At 33.9% G+C, this 27311-nt stretch overlaps 1 protein-coding gene across 1 annotated transcript; it reads right to left on the bottom strand.

The window, feature by feature from the left end:
* Positions 1 to 1247: 1247 nt before the first annotated feature.
* LOC124355073 (cytoplasmic tRNA 2-thiolation protein 2-A) lies at positions 1248 to 26727 on the bottom strand. Its single transcript, XM_046806001.1, has 10 exons — positions 26480 to 26727; positions 19279 to 19356; positions 18941 to 19140; positions 17364 to 17607; positions 15352 to 15487; positions 14908 to 15039; positions 11302 to 11451; positions 11050 to 11170; positions 1748 to 1863; positions 1248 to 1381 (listed from the first exon to the last, which is right to left on the bottom strand). The coding sequence occupies exons 1-10, from the start codon at positions 26545 to 26547 to the stop codon at positions 1286 to 1288; spliced, it is 1341 nt and encodes a 446-aa protein (XP_046661957.1). The 5' UTR covers positions 26548 to 26727; the 3' UTR covers positions 1248 to 1285.
* Positions 26728 to 27311: the final 584 nt, after the last annotated feature.

Below are 27311 nucleotides of genomic sequence, written 5' to 3'. Positions count from 1 at the left end.
ATTGTTAAAAGCCAGGATTGTTATGGATTGAGAGCCTGCAATGCAATCAAAAATTTCTGAGTAATGTTCTTTAATGTGTTTCTTTTAAAGTAGTAGACACTAGAAGGAAGTTTTCAAGGTAGGTATTCTGACTTCCTATCAATTATGTTTTTTAGGAGAAACAAAAACACGTTATCATTACCCTATCTATCTATTAGCTATAACAATATAGAATAATCAAGTTAAGACTTTAGTTCAAGCTTAGCTTGTGTCAGTTTTTGCAGCTGAATCAAAACAACCACTGAAAATATTAAAGGATTTTAAAAATTTTACAAAGAAACAAAATGTTAAACGTGATTATATTTGCAAGAAAAAAATAAAATAAGCCTTACTGGCTTAGATAATATGTTTAAGAGGTCAATGAAAGAGAACACAGGACAATATTTAAAAAGTCCTTTAGAAAAGCTTGTGCTTTCATTTTATTTTTTGTTTTCAACCAAATAAATATAAATCAAGTAAGCTTGGAAAACCAACCTTGAACCTTTGTGCACATGCGTGAATTTATTCCTATCTGTACATAGCATCAATTTCTGGCTGGTAGCATTTGAAATTACCTCCACTCTCCTCCTTACCAAATCATCATTAAGACTGAATTATGCTCAAAAAGTGCTATCAGATGATCGTCTTGCATCATCATAGAATTCAGTTTGCCTCTCCTCTGATCTGCAACCATCTTGAAACTACCACTCTGTAATCTGTGTGCCCATATCATCGCCTGAATCTTCCCAATTGTTTCCACTTGGATGTGGTCTGGTTTTCGACAAAATTATATGTAGCAACCCTGTACCAATCTAATAATTCTGTAATTTTCCTTGCAATAAAAAAATACCAACGAGAACACTAGACAATACCTCACACAAGCGTTGCTAGCCAGCGATTGACGCTATCCACATGTGGCAAAAATGTACATATGCGCACGAATGTTCAAAGTCGGCTCATGCAAGTCATCTTGATTCATATCAATCAGATTTTTGCAAAATACAGTACGGATGGATACTTTTCTAACTGATTTTATACAATGTATAGTGCTACGCACATCAAAAACTTATAACAAGGAAAGTAACATAGAAAAAGACAACATGCTGTTGTGAAACTCCCTGAGAGTTTATATAAAACGTAAAAGGTTGTTGAGCATAATATCAGTACTGAGAGTAAATTCAGCATTGGTTGATATGGAGGAGCTAACAAGTAAAATAACCCACCTTTTATTGAGCATTTTATTAAAGAATCCAAATTTGTAAAGCTATTATAAAAGAAACTGCTCAATTTCTTTCTTCATCTTAAACCTCTGATTGGACTCTCTGAGTTTCTGCATCATCAAAGCAGGAAGTTTGTTCACATCCTGTAAAAGTAATAATGTTATTATTTAAAAACATGTTCATCTAAACATATGTGTAATTGGACATAATAGTTCCCAATACAAATCTACTACAATAATAATTATTGTAATAATTTAATTCATTACCATAAATAATAAATCATTGGTTTTTTATTTATAAGTATTGTACTTTACAAAGTATTAGTGATCAGGAAACGAACTTTGAACCTTACATGAATGTTAATTATAAAACTGATGGAACATAAACATGACTTCAAAATAACTCTTTCAATAACAGTTTCTGACAAATTAACTGTCAAATGAATACCATTATGATGAAACAGTCACTTCACAGTTATAAATAATAAGAAAAACATGCACTGTACTTACTGCATTTTTTAAAATAAGATTGCAGCTGTAGCATAGCATCTCCTGCAGTTCATTTTTTGAATTTTTTTCAGAGCAGCATGAGTTACTTGTATTGTTTTGCCCACAACAACTTGTACCTAAAAATAATTAGCAATTTTTATGAATATTTAAATTGAAGACGATGGATTCAACTGGCAGTTTAAAGTAGTATTATTGAGTTTACTTTCTCCTCACCTATGGCCCAAAATTTGATAAAACTTACTCCATATGCTTGATCAGTACTTCAAAGCTCTATATCACAGGTAAGCCTGTAATGCTTGTCAGCATCCTGGACTCCAGGACAAGTCTATTTTTACAAACTTAATATTTTATAAGATCGGAAGCAAGCACAAGACCACTTTGTAAGAAAAATAAAAATACTTATATATTTTTGGCCTGATTACTGTAGTCAAATAGCTATGTTACAGACAGTAAATCCTGCAGATTATGTACCTAATATTTGTGGATTCCTGTCTCCTTACACCACAATCTTGTATATAAAAATCTACTCATGAGGTTTGCAATTACCAATTCAACTATACTTATTTAAGGTTGGGACACACATAACCGCACCGCGCCCGACACGTGAGTCGGCCGAGTTTCGGTGCGGGCTCGGCTCGGTTACCGCGAGGCCACACTTGTCCGTACGCTGTCCGAGCGTAACGATCTCACTGCTTGTAAATAGAGCGTATGTCTTTTGTATTTCGGAGTGACGGATAATATTTGTGCAAATTTATGAATTTTTAAAAAAAATATTTTAAAGTCAGGCTCACCATTTTTCGAAATTGTATAACGAAAAATTACATAAACAGAGAGTTCGTAATCATTTAACGAAAGCTGTGATATTCCTTGGGTAGTAGACTTCATATTCTGTCAGTCTTGTTCTTCAGTTATTTCACAAATAAAAAGATATCATACAAGTAATAACTCATATATATATATATATATAAATATATATATATATATATATATATATATATATACGTGGTGGATTATATAATGTGTATTATTGGAAGTTTTTTTAAGAATGATCAACTAAAAATATAACTTCGATGGAATGGGTGTACATTTTATTTCCTTGTAAGTAAGGAATATAAACTAAATACCATAAAGATACTGTAAAAACTATACTGTAACCTGTATAGAATGTTAGAAATCATTCATTGATATATACTGTAACACACCAAATAAACAGTAACATTGTAAACTGTAACATTACATAAAAAAAGTTAACTTACTATTTAAGTTAGACATTCAAGTTATTCCGTATTGTAAAAGGTTTAATTTAGAGGCTATTGCTTTAAATACATATCATATTTCATTTTATTATGTACTTCTTGTTTTTGAAACCCACTACAACGATTAGTTGATTTAATCAAATTTAGATATATTCCCATAATAAGTTACTAATGTTTATAGATTTGAGTATAAAAGAGGTTGAGCATTTAAACATTTAACCTATTGCAGCGTATGGAGGCGAAGCAGCGGGCACGTGTTTGCGCCGCATGAAATTTGTATCTGCTTTTATACCTCGTTTTCTCGACAAACTGTTTACTCCAAAAAATTTATAAAAAATACTACGGTTAAAATTTGGTTTATTATCTCAAACTTTCTCTCGCAGACGAAACTCGCCTGACCAATAAATAAAAAAAGTAGCAGCCGACTCATTATTTCATGTTCATCGCCAAAGCTCAATTTGGTTTTAATTAATTAATATTTATTTTATAGCACTTGTAATAAACTTTTAAAATATTTATCTACTACATCGTCATTGCCATAGTATTGACTACAAAATTGTGAAATTTCAAGTTTTTATCCCAACTCTAACTGTATAATCCAACGGTGTTTAATGAAAAGCGGCGAATTAAAATGTATACTCGCTACTATTTTCGTACTAAGAAACTTTATTGTAAAATAAATTATTTTTTATTTGACCTTTAATGCAGTTAAAATAATAAAACGTACAAAATTTCATAGAAACATTGTAAATTTTGCCCATGCGAAAATACCGGGATAAATTGTTACCAAATAAATCCAATACATTACATAATTCTAATTTAGTTATTTAAAATTACTTAATATACAACATAGTTTTATAATTACTTATTATTAGAACAATATAAAATACCAACTGATGTATTTTATTAGCACAATAAGAAAATATGACCAGTTTACTCTAAAAAATATTTCCAATACTTTTATCAATAAATTTGATTTTGAATTTCAATAAAATACACTACAAACAGTATATTTTGTATTACTTTAACACAAGAAACGTTTTAGTGTGTGAGGCCATAGTTTGCCATGTTGCAGATAGTTTTATAATAATGGGTAAAACATAGTAAAATATTAGTAAAATATATAATATAGTCAATAGTCAAGTATTTATTGCGGAGACAAAGAGTACAATTGTATAGCAGTACTAGAGTACATGTTTATTTTCCGTACTTGAAAACTATATTGTAAATTAATTATTTTAATTTTAAGTATATTGCAGTTAAAATAATAAAAACGTACAAAATGTCAGCGCACGATGTAGGGTTAGTATACTAAATAATTCAATTAAATAAAACGTTTGCTGAAATATTTTTACAAAGAAGAACGCAAATGTGACCAACTCTTTTTAAATTTATAATTACCCTCTCCAAGCTCCAAATTGTCAGCAATTTTCTTCCACACACTTTCTCCTTGTATTCTGTATTCCGATATTTTGTCATTCGACTGGTCATAAACTACAGAAACTTCCTTATTTCTTCAATAAGTTTCTCCACATCCATGGCTGATGCCGCTCAAAAGAGATCTCTCAGACCCGCACCGTGCCCCGTCAAAATTCAAACCTGAACTATCGGTGACGGTGCGGCCACGGTGCGGCCACGACGGTCTGGTGTCGGTGCGGACGTGTCTGAACTTGCAGGTTAAATACTGCGCAGCAATTGTTTCACCGTGTGACGGCCAACAATCGGCCGACTCACGTGTCGGGCGCGGTGCGGTTATGTGTGTCCCAACCTTTAGGGGTTACAAATAGTATGTACCTCTTTCAAACTGAATACAAATAATAACTACTAAATTAAATGAACCAATTACTTAAATTTTGTAGTAATTTTTCCTAGAGTATTAAAGGTTTTCTGTGTATGATAAACAAGCCAACTTTTTAAAATATCTCAAATAAAATCAACAAAAACTAATCTACTTCTGAAATTTATTTAAAATAAATCCTTACATTTTATTGTCAATAAAATGTTTTAATTGGAAAAGTAAAGTAAGTGAGTAATTAAAAGTTTCAATTAATATTTGACAAAAATCGTTTATTAGCAATACAATGTTGCTTCTGATATCAATTTAGTATTTTACCTTGTTTAGAAGCATGGATGAACTTTAAACTATTCAAAGTTAGTAGATACAAAGCTGCCAGTATTTGCAATATTGAAATCAATAAATCTTCACCAATTATTACTGCAAAAAACTGTGTTAATTTAGTTTTATAATATTCTGAACTAATTTATTTATTTATTAACGGCAATATACCATTTTACATATAAGGATATTAAGATAACAATATATATTATAGAAAAAATACAAAAGTATAAATAAGGAACAATACAATAACATGTTGCAAAACACGCCAACCAACATGTGTAGCTATAAGCCAAATCAATAAGCAAACTTAGTATTGAAACAGTGGTTCAATAAATAGTGTTAACACTAGGAAAATCATTTATATAACAATAACAGTATTAACAATAATAGCAAACATAACCGTAACAATGAAACAACGCTAACGTACATTAACATAAAGCAACCAGTAAAACTCGTGGTAATAAATAACATTAATAGACTATATAAGGTAATCGAATCTAATAATAATAACAAAATATAGAAGATAAGGTATACAACACTATAAACAATAATATAATATAACGACTTAGACAGTAAATCAGTTAAGTAAGCCCTCATTCGTCCGTTCATTCTGATAGGTAGTCAACGTACTGTTAAAGAACTTCTTTGCAGCCTCGTGAGATTAGCGTCCATCCCTTGTTTGTCAAGAAAGAAGAGAGAAGGCCTGCCGGCGAACCTGGTGAAGTCCATCGAAGAACAGGTCACACCCAGACGCAACCTGATTTCCCAGGCTGAATAAACCTTGCGAGAGGACTGTTGAAGTCGAAGTTGGTTGAGTGGTATCTTCGACCCAGCAGATCTCGAGATCTTGTGTTTGCCGGAACTCTGAGGTCGATTTCAGCTAGGAGATCTGGACAGTTTCATGCGACCATTCACTATCTTCCAGAGATGGACAACATCAGCCACGTCACGTCGCAGGGCAAGAGGTGACAAGTTCAGATTGCTGGACAGTTCCTCCACAGGCACATCAAGATAGGCAAAAACCCAGCCGGACACCAATCAAGCGAAGAAAACGCCTTTTGTAGAGCCTCCAGTCTCGTCCTATTGCCAACAGTGTAAGGCGACCACACGGGACTTGCATACTCCACAAGCTGTCTCACAAGGGAACAATACAGAGAGCGAAGAGCAGAAGGGTTGTCGATGCCTCTGGCAAATATAACGCCTAGGTCTTTTATACACTGGGACCGTGGAATGGATGTACCAGAAATGGAGTATACGTATATGACTGGGGATTTGATGCAGTGATAAGTTATACAAGAGCACTTACTGGGATTTACAGACATGTTATTCCTGACACACCAATCCAATCCTCAATTTCGGAAAGGCTATTTTGAATTTCTTGAGAGTCTTTTGGTGTAGACACAGTGATGAAAATCTTCAGGTCGTCAGCAAATTGTAAGGCCTTTAACAGTTAATTTGTCTAGTAGTGTCATTGACAAAGACATTGAAGAGGCAAGGTCCCAGCAAAGAACCCTGTGGAACTCCTGAAGAAGGTGAGAACTGAGTGGAAGTGGCGGAACCAATCCTCACGACCAGAGAACGTTTTTGAAGATAACTAGAAATCCATGACAAAAGAGGTTCAGCCACTCCGTAACCCAGCAACTTAGACACAAGAATTGTGTGGTCGACTTTGTCGAAGGCTTTTGCCATATCGATGTAGGCTGTATCAACTTGGTAGTTCTTGCGAAAAGCAGACAAAACATATTCTTGAAAGAGCAGGAGGTTGGAGACAGTAGACTTGCCCTTCATAAAACCATGTTGGGAAGGATGGATTATTTTGGATAGAAATGGATTCAGTCTATCTACCACGATACTTTCAAAAACTTTGCCAATTGCCGGCAGAATAGTGATTGGACGGTAGTTACGTATGTCGCTGGGATCATTTGCTTTATGTAAAGGAATGATGAAGCCCAACTTTAAAGAGCTAGGGAAGATTCCTTTGTTAAGTGATTCATTGAACAACACTGTGAGGGCTCAGCTAAGAGAGATCGGCAGTGATGAAGCATAGATGGCGGTATATTGTCAATTCCAGCTCCCTTTGTAGTGTCCAGATTCTTAAGCTTGCTGAGAACTTCTTCTGTTTGAGGTTGTTATGACACAAAGAGAATCGAAGACGGGATAGCTAAAGCGATAGGTGAAACTCGTAACGAGGGAGAGTAGACTGAGTTGAAATAACTGGAGAACAGCTGACATATGCTTGTTGTGTCACTGGCTACTTCATCATCTAAAATGCAGACTAGATGGCATATCAGGAGTATTTTCTTTGAGCTTTAACTAGTCCCCAGAAAGCTCGTGGATTAGAAGATAGTTTGATTGAACATTGGACAAAATATCGAATGTGGCATTCACGAGACAGCGACCTACAAGTATCTCTCAGCCTCGAGAACTCATAATAATGGGCAAGATTGAAACTTCTCTTGAAACGTGCATGCGCATCTTTCTTTTCGATAATGCATTTTTTTAGGTCATTATTAAACCACCTAGGGAAGCGTGAGATACCAAATTTCTTCAACGGACTTGCATTTTTGACGATTTTCTCTAAGGAACTCTCCAGAATGTCGAACTTTTCATCAACTGAGATCGGCTGGTGAATAAATCCCATATCTGCCTCCTGTAGGGCTGTAAAAGCAGCTGGGAGGTCACATTTCCCCAAGTTGTAGCCGCTGTAGCTGTTGTCACAAGTAGAGGGCATATAGCACTCAAGAGTAAGGGACAGAGGAGGATGATGAATTTTCAGGTTTAATCAACCAATCATTAGCCCTGCTAACTTGCACCTCACTATCAGAAATGAAAGACCAAGTCCAATGTTACTCCTCTATGGTTTTGAACATGATTTATCTGGAAGAGAGAGTGCAGAGAAGACATGTCACGGAGGTATTCGCTGCAATGTTGAGGGAGGCCAGATACAGGTAAATTGACATCGAAGTGAGGCAAGTTGAAGTCTCCAAAAATGAGTGTCCTTCTTTGGGAAATTTGCCAATTCGACTGTCTCAGTAACCACATCACAGAATTCACGGTAAACAGAAAGAGGACTTGAAGGGGAATGTAGACACAGGCCAGAAGAAGATCAAAACCAAATCCTAATTTCACAAGGGCAAAGACGCTTTCGATGTTGAATCCAGAGTATATGTCGCTTAGACAAAAGCTTCTTACAAACTGCAAGTAGGGTTCCTCCACCAGAACTTTTGTGACTTGTAGCAGCAGACCTATCACAATCTATGAACAATGAAGTCAGTATCACCAACAACTTCGGAGTCGGGATATCAGGAGAGAGATTTGTTTCACATAGTAGAATAACATCATCAAGGCATGCAGATAAATTATTTTTTAACTCAATAAGCTTTGAACGAAGACCATTTACATTTTGGCAGTAAACATTCAGAGAAACATGCTGCTGCTTACCGTTGGAGAATTTATTTCGTTTTTTGGTACAATAGAAGGCGTTCCATTCTTATATCTAATCGTTAGGGAAGTATCACCGGCATCCTGTTTGGACTTTAAGGTGGCACGAAGAGTCTCCAGATGTCTTTTCTCTCGAGGAGTGCGGTCATGAGAGATTGATATTCCACGCATGCTATTAGGAACATCATTTTCCTTGAAGTTTTTGAAAATGTGAATAGCAGTGCCTTCAGACGCATACAAAGCATGAGAGGACAATTTGTCCTTTTTTTCCCCAATCTAAAATGACGAACATCTGAATACTGAACATTAGATTTCAAATGAGCTAGAAAATCCTGGACAAAAAACGGCATCCGCAGTTTTTGAGATTGTGTTTGAATCGGGGATGTTATGTACAATAACATTTTTGGCACGTCGATTACGATCGTTGCATTTCGGATAAAACATCTTCAAAAAGCTGATCACTACCCGCTACCTACCTGTTTTTATCCTTGATAGTGCTTATTTCAGATTCAAACATAGGCCAAGCGAGGCTCAAGTTCCAGTAATTTGGAGGTCACCAATTCCAGGTCTTGTTTTATAAGTTGTAGTCCTTCTGAGAGTTCTGTTTTAGTGGCAAGGGAAGACAACTTAGAGAGAATGATATCCAGTTGGCATCTATTGGGCTTGCCAGCGTCTTTTTACAGTCGGTTCTATGACAATACCATTTTGTATTGTTGTCGTTGCTAAATCGTTGGTATTCAGATTTAGACATTTTCACACATTCTCTGTGAAACCATCTCTCGCACTCGCATCACAGCACAAGCCTTCTTCTGTATCTAAGACTTCTTTTTACGCAAACAGGACAGGAAGTAGACATAATATAAAGAATGTACTGTATTTTATATCTCAAAACTATACTTTGTGAAATGCAACAACGAGAAAGCAAACAGCTCACAAATCAGTAGCTACTCAGTTCACCACTGAAAGTGTGCTTTTTATATCACCTAAATTGAATAATGTTGAAATAATGACTGGCAACACTAAGCAATAATTTCAAAACATGAGTAAATTATGTATCATAAATGGAAAAAGTAAGTTGATATTTGTCACGTTGACTGACAACTCACGAACTATGTTATAAAGCAGCGAGGAGCAACAAGGAACAAGATAATACACTCGTCAAACAACCATACTAAGCGAAGCGAAATTAAAAACATACAGGGCTACATGCATAAATAACATGCCAAGCTCTTGGGATTCAGTTGATTGAATTTTAGTGTCTATGACTTGCTGAGTGATGATGACAGCTGGAAATCGTTTGCACTCTCAACGGTAAGTGAAATAGGGTTTGAAAAATTAATTAAATTATGCAAAGATTAAACAATAGAATTTAAGAACTAATAGGTAGATGCACTCACTCTGGTTCAATTGATGATATAAAATATAGTCTAAATACACCTTAGCACCCAATAACTAAGTATAGACAGTAAAAATAAATTGCACTAGTAAAATACGTTAGATTCAAACTACTATCCAAAGACCAAAAAAAAAGGGCATAATACATGTGGGCATATACATGTTATATCATAATCTTCAAACTGCATACACTTTACACTTGAATGTGCTGCCTTTACAGGTTTGAGCACAACTTTAAATGTAAATTTTAAGTTAACATGTAATGTAAAATCTCCAATATTGATCATTTTTTGTAATTATCTTGGTCAATTCTTTATCTTTGATATTTTCTAATTTACAGCCCCCAATCTCCTTAATGGGTACATCCCAACGGAGATTGGTCAACAACATTCCCATTTGTTGACTGTGGAACAAAACAGACTAAGCGGACCTAGCTACTTCTATTATCTAGAGCTGTTAAACCTTTTATCCAGCCCCGCAATACAAGCGCGTGCTGCAGCTCCCCAATGCATTGCCTCAGTGTGAACCCAATAATGGACAGGGAAAGTTGTGCTGTTTACCACTTATAATGCCAGTTCCACACTTTCTTTACGTGCAAACCGTTCTCTGATTGCAATCTTGGTTCATTTTCTCTGTTGTGTTTAATGTATCATGACTGTCTATATGTAACTGTACTCCAATGCATTCATTGAACACTTATTTTCTGAGATTCCATTCTTACAGTTCTTATATAGACTATACTCAGGTCCATTTCTTACTTTGTGTTGGGGAGAGAAGTGTAAACATAAAAAAAGGTATTTTAAAAATAAATATTACTGATTCAAAAGTCAGTGGAGATGGGGGCTGGAAAACCAGTGGAGTATTAAGTAAGGACTGGTCTGCTGATTTTCAAGCCCCGGAAATGGCATCATTAATTCTATTCAACTTTTACTGGACATCTTCAATGAACTTTTTGGATATCCAGACATCATTTTTAATTGAGTAAAAAAATTGTATTTTTCTGCATACTAGGTTCACACATTACCTCATTTCCCACAACAAATGTATTGATTTGACTAAATTGCACCTTTAAACTAACTCTACTGCAGTACCTGAGTTAACATCTTTTGAAGATGCCACATCAAAGTCGGAAGGTCCAGATGAAGATACAAGCCTGGAGAACTGGGTAGCGCTGAGTGACGATGAAGCTACATCATCCGTGTCAAGAGGCGTCTAAATTTAAATAATTGTACATAAGTCACACATTTAAAAAATACATTTGATATGAACTTCAAATTACAGATTTCTAGTATCATTCTTACTTAGTTATACCAGTTTAGGTTGTTGGAGATTAGGATTCCTACCTTACACAGAGGGCAGACATCTCTCTCCCCAGGAGTCGTTGTCAGCTTGTCTGCCACTCGGAAGACAGTCGACAATGTGCTCGGAAACCCATCTTGTAGTTCACACAGGAACGATTCAGTCAGCTTCTGAATGCTTGAATGTACGTCAGCCTGAAGTGAATATCAATCATGTCAATAATTTATTAACTATAGATGTAACAACTAACTGGAGATACATAAAAGAAGTAAAACCATCGTGTTTTTGAAACTGAATGATAACTTAAGATTGTTATCAATATTATTTTATATAGTTTTCTATAGCAAAAAATTGAAAATTAACTTTTAATAACATACATCTCTGCTCTCTTCTTTATAGTGAGAACCTAAACTTTGATGTACTTATGCAGTAAATACTTTGTGATACAAGGGTTAAACCAACAACATAAAATAAACAGCAAATTAAATTAAAATCATTTTTATTGACTGTGTAGAAAATTAACCCATTGAGATAATCACATGGATTGGATAAGTGACCAACTGCTGAGATGTGATTTGTTTTACCTTACACTGATCAGTTTATTGTATTTCTGCTAGATACCAATAGAATATCTTTTCTAAGTATATGTAACAACCAAACAATTATTTCACTCATTTAGGATGGATCACAGGCCAACGAAAAATTTTTTTGTGAAAACTTTTTTTACTTTAATAGCTGATTTTTTATAGATTTTTATGTGCTGAATCCAAATCTGGCCTTAGTTTTTTTTGTATCACCCATAGTTTTTCTGCAATTTGGGTTTTTATGTAGTTTCTTATGTAGTATAAATACGGTATATGGTGAAATTAATGAAACACTATGTTACATCATAATTATGAATATATTAATACAATAGGTTACTTGAAAGAGTTATACATGTGGTATAATACAGGTTCCATTAGTCATCTGGGATTGGTTTGTATTTTCTTTCCCTCTTTTCTTTGAAACTTCTTGTGTAGCTTTTTCTACGATGAGTCGCCTGCTGAACTTCTCTGTGAAGTGACCAACAGTAGTCCCCCATCATGTTAGTGTTCCAGCGGCCCTGATAGCGTTTTTTCCATCAGTTTAATGTCCTGGTGAAAACGCTCTCCTTGCTCCTCACTTACATCGCCCAAGTTTTCCGGGAAGTAATCAAGATGACTGTTCAGGAAGTGAACTTTCAGGCTCATCAAACATCCTAACTTTTTAAAGTTCTTTAACATGTTAGCAACAATAGCAACATATTCTGGATCTTTTTTATTCCCCAAGAACTTGGTAACCACTTGCTTGAATGACACCCATGCTTCTTTCTCATTTGAGGTCATTGTCGATTTCAAAGTTAAGGTCTAACATCATTTTTGTAATGTCTGGTCCGACAAAGACGCCTTCTTTCAGTTTAGCTTCTGAAAGGTGTGGAAACTGTAGGCAGAGATACATAAAACATGGCCCATCTTTAGGCAAAGCCTTGACAAAACTGTTTCATGAGGCCTAACTTTATGTGAAGAGGTGGTAGGAGCACTTTTTTTGGATCTACGAGGTTTTTGCGAAGAATGTTTCTTTTCACCTGGTTTTAAAGATTCCCTAGCAGGCCAGTTCTTTTTGCACCAATGTTTGATCTCTAGCCCTACTGTCCCATTCACACAAGAAACATGGAAACTTGGTAAAACCACCTTGTTGACCAAGTAGCATACATGTTACTTTTAAATCACCACATATCATCCAACCATGATCACAATAGCCTATTTTATTCAGCACTATTTCTAGGTTTTCATAGCTTTCTTTCATGTGTACAGAATTACCAACAGGTATAGATGCGTACTGGTTTTCCATTGTGTAATAAAACAGCCTTTAAACTTCTGTACTCAACACCAAATTCATTCATCAGACTGGAATGTCTGTACAGTAACACCAAATCACCATCTTGTTCAAAAAACTTTGAAAATTGTTGCTCTTTCTTTCTATACACATAAATGCTGGTTTCCAGCACCCAACAAGTTCTTTTCTTTTAGTCTAGAGCCAAGCAATTCAGCTTTTTCTTTAGTTAAGCCTAGATCCCTAACCAAGTCATTAAGTTCAATCTGAGTAAACAATTTAGGCTCTACATTTTCTGTAATACATCGAAATTCTTCATCATCTTGTTCATCTAACTCAGATTCTACATCATAAGATGGTTTCAGTTTGAATGGAATCCAAATCATCTGGAGGTTCAGGGACCGGCAAATCTTGACCGTGTTTCACTGGTCGGATGGCAGACATAAGGTTAGGGTAGCTTATTACCTTCTTATTTTTTGAGTTGTGACCAGTTACATCAACACTGCAAAAGTAACAATCATCAGAATGATTTCTTGGCTCTCTCCATATCATAGGAACAGCAAAATTTGAAGGATTTTTTCTCCTTTTTTGACCATTTTCTTAGATCTTCAACACATACATAACATACCTTATGCGGCGCCCAATATTTATCCCTGATCTCCAAGTAAAGTTCCAAAGTATGATCGATAAACCTTTTTCACACAAAGTCCGTAATGTTTCTTTGGTGTTTTTTTAATCACAAACTCACCACAAATATAACAAAAACTGTCAAACAGAGTTTTTACAACCGCGGTTTAGACATTGTGTTGAGCACGTGTACAAAAACCGTGAAAGTGAGGTTAGATTGACAGTAAACAAACATCAGCTGTTAACGTTCAAATGGAAATCTACCTTTTTTGATCTTTTAGTGTGTTTCAGCAGTGCTACCAACACAATTTAAGTCCATTACCTCTACTTTTTTGATTATATTTAAACTCTGTAGAAATCGCTTAGTTAAAAAAATGTTACTTCAAAATGTGAAGAAATTGTGGGTGATACAGCTTTATTAAGCATCATATTTGGATTCAGCGACCTAAAAAAACATTAGAATAAGGTATTTTTTTAGTAAAAAAGTTTTTTCATCGTTGGCCTGTGATAATGAGTGAAATAATTGAATTTTATAAGTATAACAAAATAAAACAAGTGAACACAAGAAGATTATTCTTCTTTTTGTCATTGAGTTCAGTTGTTATTTGTTTATAACATTTGTTTTTATTGTCTGACATTTTGTTTACATTGTGAGTAATGATGGTATGTAGAAACATTGACCCACTAGTTTATACAGTGCCTAAAATGCACAGTAAATCCAATTTATTTGGTCCAAAATGAAATTTATTACTTCAGTTGTGTTTTTAAAATGCCAAGTCAATTTTATTACCTTAATATATGTTAATTTTAAAATAAAAATAAGCTTTAATAACTTCTTTAATTGTAGAGATTTCTTTTACAATATATTATATTTGTTTTATCCCACTTCATGTGATAATTCTAATATTGAACAAGTCTTTTTTACCACTACTTTTCTCATATTCCTCTATGCTTAATTTATTGATCTTTTTTGCCTTGCTTGTATAGTGAGTATCACACATCCGTTTTATATTCTTTTTTTAATAGGTCCGCCATTTTAGGTTTTTTTTTACAGTGTTTTACTTTAGAGATGTTTTGATTTGACTCAGTTCTGTTATAATGTCTTCCTACTCTTCTATTATTTTTCTTCTTAGCAATATACTATAAAACTGTTTATAATTCTAAAAACTTACCTTGGTTGATAAAGAGGGAACATGAGCTGACTTTAAATTATGGAAGACATTATAAAATACAAGTTCCTTCTTGGACAGATCTCGTAACGGACGTACCACTTTCACTTCTGGACAGCGTTCATCTGAGAAACCCTGGAAAACAAATCTGAGGTTCAATTCATTTTTATGAAAAAATAGAGGCAATAATTTAAAAACTTAATTGAGGATGAAAATTATGGTACTTTCAGAACTACATAATATTATATAATTTTTCATAGAAAGCTACCAGGCCAAACATAGTGAAGCTAACATGTAAATATTTCAAATTTAGCTTATGGCTTAGTTTTAAAGTTTACTTAATAGAGAGCTGGATCAAGCTGAGTATGTATCATGTTACAAAACTATGATGCTTGGTACCTAAAGTGTTAAATCTGTTCAAATAATAAAGGCACAATATCAACTCACAACATCGTAAGGAAGCTGTGCGCCTCGACCTAATGAGACATTCGTCATGAGCTTTACCGCCAGGTCATCAGCTGTCTCTGCGGTGAACATTTTGTTACATCCGAGCACCTTGGCCACTTGAATCAACAGGTTGTACCTATTCCAACAGTCAGAGTAACATAGATTCATCAACAATCTCTTTAACACAACAATACACAAGATGAACTTTCCACCATCAGCATCAATAACTTCCCAATCAAAAGCCAAAATTGTAGTTAGATTGTTCTATTTTTATTTTATTTTAATTGTTATATTCATCAATATAAACATAAAACTGCACTTTGGTTAAATTTACTTAGAACCTGAAATAACATCAGTGACATTATACATATATGAGCCAATGTCTAAATCAAGGCAAAAGAAATTACAAAAGAAGGCCCACAGCATGTTTTATCTGTAAGATTTACAATAATATATGGTATTAATCTAAATAGCTTTAAAACAATTAATTGATATAGTTTTTTTTTTTCAAAATATAAGTTACTATTACAAATTTTATTACAAAATACTGTCAAATTAATAATAAACTTATAAATTTTTCTGAATGAACAGAAAATTAACATATCCACCACACAGCACATTATGAAAAATGCTCCGCCCATGAATGTAAAACATTTGTATACAGTGTGTTTAAAAAGTGTGATTTAACAATTTTTTTAACCATTTCTTAACATCAATTCATATGAAACCCTATTCAAATTGCCATTGATTACAAAGGGATACAATGCAATTTCCAGCTATGCCAGTCCACATGGTCACTCTTTGGGGTTTCTGTGTATGGCCATTTCTCATCCAGTGGGGATTGTTTTCGCTCCAATAATGGCAGTTATGCCTATTTACATCACCGTGACGTGTAAAGGTAGCTTTGTCTAAAAATACAACCTTAGATAAGAAATTTAGTTCCTATACACACCTACCCATCACTGAATCACAAAATTCGAGTCCTATCAAAATCATCTTCCAAAAGCTGCTGAAGTAAATTCACCTTATAAGGATGATAGTGGTTTTGTTTTAAAATCTTGTAACACTGAAAATTTGCTTATATTTTGAAAAGTTTTTGCAGCTCTTGTTGATGTGTATGGCTCTTCAACGAAACTTTGTAATGCGTCTATGGATTTATCTTTGTTTGTAGCAGAGTCAGGTTTACCACTTCTTTCACAGTCTTTTATACTGCCAGTTTCTTCGAAACATTGGACTGTTCTACAGTACATACTGTACACTTTGATATTGGTGCTCTATCTGGAAAACTGTCATTAAATAAATGCTCAACTTAATCAAATGTTCGTAAATGGTTGCCATATCCCCTCATCATAAGCAGGGTTATGCTTTCAGTTTCAGTCAGAGACATCACAATAACAAAAAACACAACTACTCAGTGTTGATAAAACATGCGTTAAAACAAATTTACACTATACATATCTTTACTTGCTTCACAAAGATCAACTGTACAACATCTAAAGAAAAAGTTTCCCGCTGAACGTTTTGTACAATAAGATTATTTCAGATAAACAATGAATCACTTTAATGTTGGAGCATCAACAACTTTCACGTACTAACAAGGATGCTAATGACTTTTCAATAATAATATATAAACTCAGAAATCCCATTGTTGTAATCAGTGTTGATAACACACAAGAACTAATTCATTGCATCAATGAATAAATAATAAGTGTTTTATTGTGAGACCGTAGTACATGTTATGGCAATCGTCAGAAAACATAATTAAGCAAAAATTTTCCACTCATTCTTGAATCAAAGTTCCCTTTCAAACATACAGTTTTGACATTCACTCTCTCTCAGTCATTCGAATTGTTCCACCCTTTCCCCAGTCAGTAAACCAATTGTTAGGTCTCCCAATTGTGTGCCATGATGAATCTCTTCAAATACCTCCGGATACGTTAAGAAACTTTAAAACGCTGCTTTTTACTGTACATCCATTTTAATTAAAAATATTATATTATTGCGAAATTTACCTTAATTTAGAGAGCAGGTCCATCTTGGAGGTTGTGTCAGAGATTGAGTTGAACAAATCACATAGGTTGCTAGTATTATGAGAGTGTATACCTCCATTAAGATAGTTCTCAACAACTTCCTCCGACTCAATGGAGAGTTCAAGTGGAACTTTGTACACAGGAAAATTGAACATCTGCAGAAGCTCGTCAACACTTGCAGTGATTCTGCCGCTGTCCTCCGTTGTTAACTGTAAAGCTGTAGCTTCTGTGAGGGAAAAATTTGTTTATAATAACATTTAATTCCAGAAAAACAATTGGATGTTGTAAAGTACACATAGCACAATTATTATAATGAAAAGGTGAAAATAACCTTAGTTAGAGGTGTAGTTAGGACAGTGAAATCTCATCTTATTAAAAATACAAGGAAATCTTGGAGAGTTTATTAGGCAAATTTGAAAACTTTTCTGAATTTTACGAATGTACAATAATTAAAGTAATCTGTAATAGTTTACATTTTTCCGGCCTCTCCTATAGTATGTCATAGTCGAGGATTTCATGACAATGAAAATAGACAATAAAATGTCATTCACACTCTTTTTGAAATACAAGAGTTGTTTGAGTGGTTGCAGCAAAAATTAAATTTATGTAATAAACCATGTTTACTTTTTAAATATAGTCCCATATAATTACACTCAATACTGCTCTCATTTGTTTATACCTTCAAATAACAGGAAGTTCAATGTCCACAAAATAGACTCCCAAAATTACATTTATTTGACCAGCCATTTCCTGGTTCGAGAGACAGGTGGTAATCCAAAAGAATAAATCTAGAGAAGAGGGGGAAATGTGAGTTGAGTTGCAATATTAACTTCTTAAATATTGCAGCCCACAATACCAGCCTAAAGATTAATAAGCTAGTGTGTTTCGTGATGGAAAGAAATGATTTTATGTTTATCTAAGTTTCTCGAGAAGGAGCTAAATAAAACATATCTTTTAGAAGATATTCAAAAGAAGGAGCCTTTTGATACACATATCTCTAACTCTTCAGTCCACACAGTTTTTTGAAACCAACCTTGTACAATTATTTGATTCTTTAACAATAATTACAGCAGTTTGAACCTGTGCATTTTTTAATACCAAACATTTTGCTAACAATCATATTCACTATCAAGTTTACCACTAAGATTGAAAGGCAGTGGTAATTCTATCTTGAAAAACATTACGTGAAGATTTGTCTACATGCAAAGGACACAATTAGTGAGAGTTCCTGTATGTTAGATGATTATAAGGATGTGCTACTACAAAATAATGTTAATGTGGAAACACACAAAGATACCAGTGTAATTTAAACAGTTGGTTCTGAAATAAAATATTTACAATAATATTTTCTCTTTAATTGCTAAAAGATTAGTGCACTGCAGTTATTAGTGTACAATCATGGTTATTTTTTACTGTAGTTGAGAACAGTCAGTTGTATTGATTAAGAATGAAAATATAAAAAGGTTTGATAACATTAAAAAGCAGTATTTTTAAATCGTAAATATTTCCGTAGGCTAATTTTTTCTTAAATCTATTATAGCTCTTCCAGATTGTCTTACCATCAATGTACACAACACATGGCTCAAACATCAGCCTCTTGTGCGATGTCTCCTGCAGTCCAGTTCGGATCAGGTGTAGTAGAGAAATAGAGTTATCAGTACCAGAAAAACACACAAGAACCTTGTCTCCAGGTCTCATAGTTTTAGATTTTCCCAAGCAAGCTCGAAATTTGTGAGATACAGAAGTTAGAAAACATTGCCTGAAATTAAAATAATAATTATTACACGACAGATATTTTAGATTTTTTTTCCCATCAGTATTCTTTAGTTTAATAAATACTTAGTCAGATGTAGAGTAAATAGAATAAAAAGATCAAGTAGTATTAATGTTTACTTACTTGCAGTATGCATCTTTTTTCCTGAGAACAACCTTTGCTTTGGTTTTATCAGAACATTTCCTGCACCACTGACCAGTCCTGAAAATAAAAATAAATTATGAACCCTTCTAGACATTAAATTGTGGGCAGGTTGTTTCTAGCCTTCAATAATGATACGCAGAGACAAGGGAGAATCACGGAGACACTAAAATCTCCCTCTCCTGTTCTGAGTACATCAGGCATTGATTAACTTATTCTGAGGGCAACCATGGCCACATGGCCCTTACTTACACTTAACCTGCGACAACATAAAATAAAAAAAAATGCATTAAATATTACCTTAAAAAATAATTACATTTAGCAACGTGGAGAAATTAATGTAATATTTTAACATGAAAAAGTAAAAAATTAATAAATAAATTACTTGTGTAATTCTTTAAAACATATTAAATACAATTTTACTTTTAATATGCACATAAAACTAAAGTAGTTATTATAACTAGTTATCGCTACTAAGCCTTAACTTTTATTACACACAATCTCACATTCATTCCTCTGCCACAGGAATCAATTCTTGGTCCTGTATTGTGCTGTACGTGAACGACATTCATTCTGTACTTATACATAGCTCATACCACATGTATGCTGATGACCTACAACAACTCTCTGAACGAACCTGCCTAGGCTAACCGCTTAAGAAACATATCTTTCAGTTTCACTACAAACTGGGAAACTGGAAAGATGGAAGTAATTGTTTGGGAAAGGGCATTCCACAACCTACAAGAAATTACATGCAATGACTTATAAAACACATCAGTTCTGTGCTGAGGAATTATCAAAATGTAGGAGCCAGAGCAAGTGCTTCTTACACTTACATGAGACACAGATTTAAAATATTCAGAAACATATGTTGGAACACCGCATTTTAACATTGAATGAACTAGTTCTAGAATTTTTATGGTTCTTTGATGTTTTAATTTTAGAATATTTGACTGAATATAGTACGGTGTGATGTGCTGCTCCCATCTCACATTTTAAACATAACGTACACAATAGTTTTGAGATTTTTGCAGTTTCTCACTAAGTACTACGGTCATATAATTTGATCATAGAGTTACAGTAATTGAAATGCAGCTTGATATGTTCTGGTAAATATCATTGTAAACGTTTGAGTGAGTGAATAGATGCGAAAACCTGTTTACAAATCTCCGCAACAGCGTCAGTCCAAGTTAAAGTTGAGTTTATAGTAAAACCAAGATCTTTCACCTTGTCATAGTACAGGTAAAGTAAATTAAATACAGTAAAGTATTACTATTTACAGTTAAAGTTTCAATAGTATTGAAGTTTATTGAGTTTCGTAAATCAAAGTGACAAATAATGATTGGTTTCATTTTTGTATGGTTTAGTCTCAGGTTATAATTTTTGGACCACATAACAATGTTTTTAATGTCACTTGATTCTAGTGATACATTCATTAATGGAGTAAATTTTTAAAGTGTGAATAGATTTGTAGGTCATCAGCATACATGTGGTATGAGCTATGTATAAGTACAGAATGAATGTCGTTCACGTACAGCACGATACAGGAACAAGAATCGATTCCTGTGGCACCCCACAAGTAACAATTCTCAGTCCGAAGTTATGTCATCAACTTTTACACACTGCCGTCTCCCTGACAGATAAGATCTCAGCCAAGTTAATACATGACTAGAAAACCCTATTAGCCTTAATTTAGTTAACAATACTTTATGGTTTACGCTGTTGAAAGCTTTTGAAAAATTGGAAAAAAGTGAGAATTGTGCCCTGTCTGTGATTTAGAGCAAGTCTAAAGTCATGTCACCTTTAAAAGTGCAGTTTACGTACTGTGGTTAGTGTGAAAACCAGATTGATAGTCACTAAATATGTTGTTGTAAGATAGATATTCAGTGAGTTGGCAGTGCACAATTCTCTCTAGGCCTTTAGATAATGCAGGAAGAATATTTATCAATCTATAATCTGAACATGATGCTGGTGCTGAAATCTTATTAAGATGACGGACAAGCAGACTTCCATTGTGATGGGAAAATGCCGCGCCTAAGAAATGTGTTGAAAATAAGAGTGACTATTGTAAGGACAGGAAATAGAATATTTTTTATGAGCTATATTGAGATGCCATCGTAGCCAACAGCATTGCTGTGAATACGGCATATAGCTTTCAACACGTCACTTTGTACAACAGGTTTAAAAAAAACTCAATATAACTACAATGAGGTAGATTTTGAAGATATTTTAAGTAGTCCTCCAATTTGTCTTAACTGACACTTTGACTACAAGATATAAAAAATTGGTTGAACTCATTCAGAGGTATAAGTACTGGCTGTGAAATACATTGTTTCATTACATACATATTTCATTAAACTCAATCAATCTTTATTTATATTTCCATCAAGAAAAGTAATAGTGTCACTTTCATAAAATATTAAAATACTGTACAATGATATCAGAAAAATAATAAATCAAGTTATTCTCTGAAAAGAGTGAGAATCCTTGAACAGAGTACATGGGTCTAACCAGTCCAGTCTTCGTTTTATGGCTGTTCTTGTAAATGCTCTGATGTTGTCCAGCAGAAGATTATAAAGTTTATTTTGTTATGTAGATTGATTTCTTTTCAAATAGAGCTAGCTGTTCTGTATTGTAAGAAGCGATTCTTGATGTTTTCCTGGTGTTGTAACTATTGTTCAGCTAACGATCTGAATTGCTGCTTCCTGTATGGGCCTACTGTGCATCCTGTTTAGGGGTAGTCCCTCATACTGCAATTCCATACCTACGGTGCGATTACATAGATAAATAGTAATCCTACAGTCTCTACCTCCCACGTTGTCAACTCCACCTCACTGAGAATTCAGCATCAAGGGAACATCATACACTCTAACTTCAACTTCTTCTACTCTAATGTAGAGAATTCCTCAATCTACATACCGTACTTTAGACCTAAAATACAATATTTTAACCTAAAAAATTTTGGGCTGTGGTATAGTAAGCGACCACTACCCCAACCTAATCAGGGTAGGCTACCATATTATCGATTAGAAATACCTAAACTATTGAATACAAAAAAATTCATTATTTTGATATTATACTATATTATGAACAGTTTATCTTACGAATAACTAACTGTTCTACATTATTAGAAAAACAGACTTTATTTGACTTACTGAGAAAAATACATCATTATATTGATCAGTTTTTGTTTTCTGCCTATGAAAGGAAGCGATGTCGGCGAGAAGAACGCCACTCTGTCCCTATGTATTATTTGTTATTAGGCTACACATACATAGGTATTATAAATATAAAAAGTTAAAGTCAATATTTTCGAGCGTTCACGTGATGTGAGCTTGAATTTAGGTACTATTGTGAGGGATGTTTTCCTATTTTTACCAAAAGTGCAGAAGGTGCCACTGTAGCCCACACTGATGACCACGGGCATTTCCAATCAATACTTTCTCAACCTCAAATCACGTACCAGATCGTCCATCGTGATTGGAAGTTGGACGATCTGGGACGTGATTTGAGGTTGGGTAAGTACCAATCGGAAATACCCCTGGTCTTCGGTGCCAGTGGCAAAAAGAAAACAATGCTTCAAGACAGTACACAAATTCAAGCTCAGATCACGTAACAACAAGAACTGATTGTCATAATGAGAAGTGCTTTTCACAGTAAGTCAAATAAAGTCTGTTCTTTCTCGTAATATAGAGTTTTAGATCTCTAGTAAGGAAAATGGTTCCAAAAATATCAACCTCTGGATAATACCAAAGTAACAATATTCAACTAATTCAAAACATTTCATTCAGCAGTCTATAGCTCTGTCACTCCTGGTGTACAGAACAATCTCAATAATGCTATTCAAAGCTAAGCTGTGGTGTTAGAAAACATTTTATTCAGCACTTTACCGATGTACAGAATAATCTCAATAAAACAGTGACATTTACACGTTTGTATCTGTGCAACAACAAACGATGCAAACACACTTTCACTGGAAACAAAAGCTGATGAAAATGATGTAGATTAATGTTTGGTACAGAGAACAAGAAATGGAAAGACTGCTAAAGTATAATAAGCGGCCACCAACACAATCGGATTATGATTATTGATTTTAAATATCGATACTATCAAATACGACATTTTACCTATAGATATTTCATAATTAATCATTGCTAGCTTTCTTTATTTAGACTAGTGACGTCATTACCAGCTGTTATTTCGTTTACGTAGAAGAAAGCTAGTGACAACGACAATAACAATGGTGATAAATATGCAGATATTGGCTCAAACAAAATGTTTCTATAAACAATGAGCAATGTTTTAAACAGTTACAGGGTAATGATCTTGCTCCTTTAAATACGAATTGTCCAGTTTATATTTATGAGATGAAAAATAGAATTAAAGGTGGAAATCAAACAGTATTTCGCTGCAAGAAAAGTAAGAACAAACACAGCGTATCTAAAGACATCTTGAGAAAACTTATTTTGAAAATTCTAAATTTGGTATTATGAATATAATGAAACATCATGTACCATTTTAGTTAAAATCAAACTATGACTTTATGGATGTACTTTTGACGGCATCAGTACCTACAGAAATACCATTTCTGATTGGCTAAAGTAATCTAAGTACTACACTGCTCAAACGTTGTTTAAATAAAGTTTAGTTATTTTGAGTAGGGTACGATAAACGGACCTGGTTTTTTATATCAAAGAATGTAATCATCGATATCTAATATTCGCATCTCAAATCCTAGACTATCAATCGATATAAAGTATCTATAGTTCTCAATAACAATCACATGTTTTAAATTAAAATATGAATCTAATATTTACACTGATCAAACAAATTGGTAAATCTTAAGATCAGCGACTACCGCTCCGATCGCTGTAATTTTTTGCATACTAACACAGGTTAACGTAATTTCACCGAAAAAAATAATCCTGATTATCGCCGTAGCCATTTACTCCTCCCCCAAAAAAATTTTGGAAAAAATTAAATTAAAAAAAAAAAAACCTGACTGATATTGCATTTATTCGTTTTTTTGGTCTTATTAGTTCGTAGGGCAGTAGTCCAGGTACTACTTCTAGTACAAACTCGTCTTATCTTATCAGTGATAAACGCGCGACGCTTACCTTTTGCCTGTAATGAAACCTGCGTTAGTTCTGTCTGAGTTTTGTGTGTGTAAGCAGTCATGGCGTGATCTGGGCTTGGACTTAGCAAGCTCGAGTTTTTTTTTTTTTCTAAAAGAGCAAGCAGCGCGAAGCGCTGCGCAGCGGGCAAGCATCGCGTGATCCGAGTTTTGAATAGGCAAGCTAGGGTCTTTTTAGCGTGTGACAAGAACCATCGTACGCCATGTCAGTAACTTCACTAATTATTCCTTGTCCATGTGGGTTTGTTTATTTACGTCTGGCGGTCAATCGAAGCCGTCCTATAGGTCACGTGTCCGGCCTGGCCAATCGGAAACTTTCCTGTTTGTCACGTGACTACTGCCAACTTATCAAAACGACCATGGTCGGCCATTGTTTTTAGTTTGATAGTCGAAAATCTTGTTAATTATGTGTTTTGTATTGCCAACATTTTACTGCCGAAAAACTGGTTTTTATATGTTAGCGATAATCGGGACTATTTTTTTGGTGAAATTACGTTAACCTGTGTTAGTATGCAAAAAATTACGGCGATTGGTGCGGTAGTCGCTGATCTTAAGATTTACCAACAAATTATTATAACCAAAATTAGGAAAACTGAAGACGACCATATTTGCTCCTCTCACAGTTACAGTTGTTTCTTTCCCACAAATTTCACATAATGGTTTTTTCCGCACGAGTCCAACATGTTGAAGTCATGAAAAACATGTCTTATCATCTTCCAAAGCAATGTCGTGTAGTTTTCTAAAATTGACTGTCATTTTTAATAATCAAATGTTACTTATATAAAATTGAAATATTACATTAAGAGTGATATTTGAAAGTGTTTACAGCTATTGACATAGATTATTTAATTAACCGTTAAAAATAATTAATCAGTATCGATTGATTATTATATTGATGGTTATGATTAAGTAATATCGTTTGACAATTTCGATATAAAAAACCGGTTTGCTTATCGTACCCTACCCGTTATTTTATGTAATCTGAAACAAATACATTTATTTTACATATAAAAATATAGCTTCACTATAATACGATTTTAAAAGCATAAAAGTTTAATTCAGTTCGACATTATTTCTCAAAATTAATTCAAAGTAAAATCATGTTTGGTAATGAATTTAAAATTAAAATCATGTGATTTGTTATTGATTAATGGTGGCAAAAATGGGTCATGGGGGAGTGTGATCAAGAATAAAAACAAGTTTTGTGTGTCTTTTTCAATAAAGAGTTTAGTATTTGTTTGGTAATGTTTGTTTTTGTTGAATTTTTGTGTTTGGAGAAATGTAGGGGTAAAACACGGAAGTACAACAAAGCGACGCACCAGCTGAATGGGCGGCGAAACTCTGCAATCACGTTATTTACTAGACCGCTCGGCTTTGACCTCTGTCTGAGGATGGGGAGGGGTTTGCGATAAGACAATTCCTGTTTTATATTGACGAAATATTGTTCTACGCTAATCTAGTAATCAGTAGGAGCAAAATGTCAAATAACGATTCATGTCTCGGTGTGGTCGGTATAATCCCAAAGTACCGAAATATCTATTACGTTATTTGGTACAACATTTTGCTTTCAGTCCTTTGGCAGGTCATGAATATCGATGATTCAAATCATTCGATAATCAACTGATTGTTTTGGTGGCTGCTTATTATACTGTAGTCCAAAAGGCCACTAAACATACAGAAAAACTCATGAGCTTTCGAAGAGTATAAGTTATAGATATGAATGTTTATCATCATAATGTTTGATGATAGAATTTAGTAAAAGTCTGAGTCGTCAAAAATATTGATGATAGACGCTTTGAGGGTTATGAGCCAGACACCCCACCCAAGAGGGATGGTCTCCCTTTAGAGAGAACGTATTTTTCACTTTTTTAAGTTAGATCTTTCTATTTTTATAATTATCATTGCTACCCTAGTCACATATTAAGAACTGTCCATTTGATAAAGCAACAAATAATGTGAAGTGGATTTCTCAAAGTAGTACCAAGAGGATTATTTGTAGAAAATTACAGATTAATATAAGTATAATAAAATACATTTTAAAAGTCTTACAGGTTAAGTTGTTCAAATTTTTCCATTAGCTCTGAACCATCATTATCAATATCCGGATTACTACACATTTTTGACGAAGTATTTGTATATTAATAAAGATTCTTGAGGTCGCGGAAACAGAAAAGTAACTTAAGTATTATCAGTTTATACAGGATGACTTCAAAACATAACCTTAACCATACTGCTTCATTCAATAACAACCATCTCCTCGACTCGACTGTCAATAGAGGAATAGACATCACAAAATCACAATTCACAAGGCATGGAAGGACTACCGTTTTTGTTGCATTTGCATGTTACTGGGCCTAGTTACCGAACATGTAGACTGGTTATTTACTATGGTGTTTCCTTGTTCTTTATTTTATTACTGCTTTGTAATTTTTATTGATTTAACTCTATCTTAAGGCAATTTTATATCATCAGAACCTTTAAATTTTGATACATAATCAAAGTTAGAACAAAAATGTCTCTTCACGTATTTTATTGCATATGGTTTACTTCCCTTATTATTATAAACAGATTGTAAACTTGGCGAGACGTATTAAGTTTTCAGTATGTGAGGTTGTCTAATATAGACACCAATTGATCTTGTAATAAAGATATATATATATATATATATATATATATATATATATATATATATATATATATATATATATATATATATATATATATGTAATACAGATCTTGATAATTGAAACTTTGCATACATGCTTGACACATTCTCTTCATCAATTTCAAAATGAAGAATATTTAATATAATTTTGTAAATAAAGTAGGAGCACTGTAAAAATATTATTCACGCTCTTCTTTGCATGCAAGATAGAATGTA

The sequence above is a fragment of the Homalodisca vitripennis genome, chromosome 2, assembly GCF_021130785.1.
Source record: "Homalodisca vitripennis isolate AUS2020 chromosome 2, UT_GWSS_2.1, whole genome shotgun sequence".
Taxonomy (NCBI): domain Eukaryota; kingdom Metazoa; phylum Arthropoda; class Insecta; order Hemiptera; family Cicadellidae; genus Homalodisca; species Homalodisca vitripennis.
Note: the sequence above shows the minus strand (reverse complement) of the source record. Positions and strands in the feature narration are given on the sequence as shown.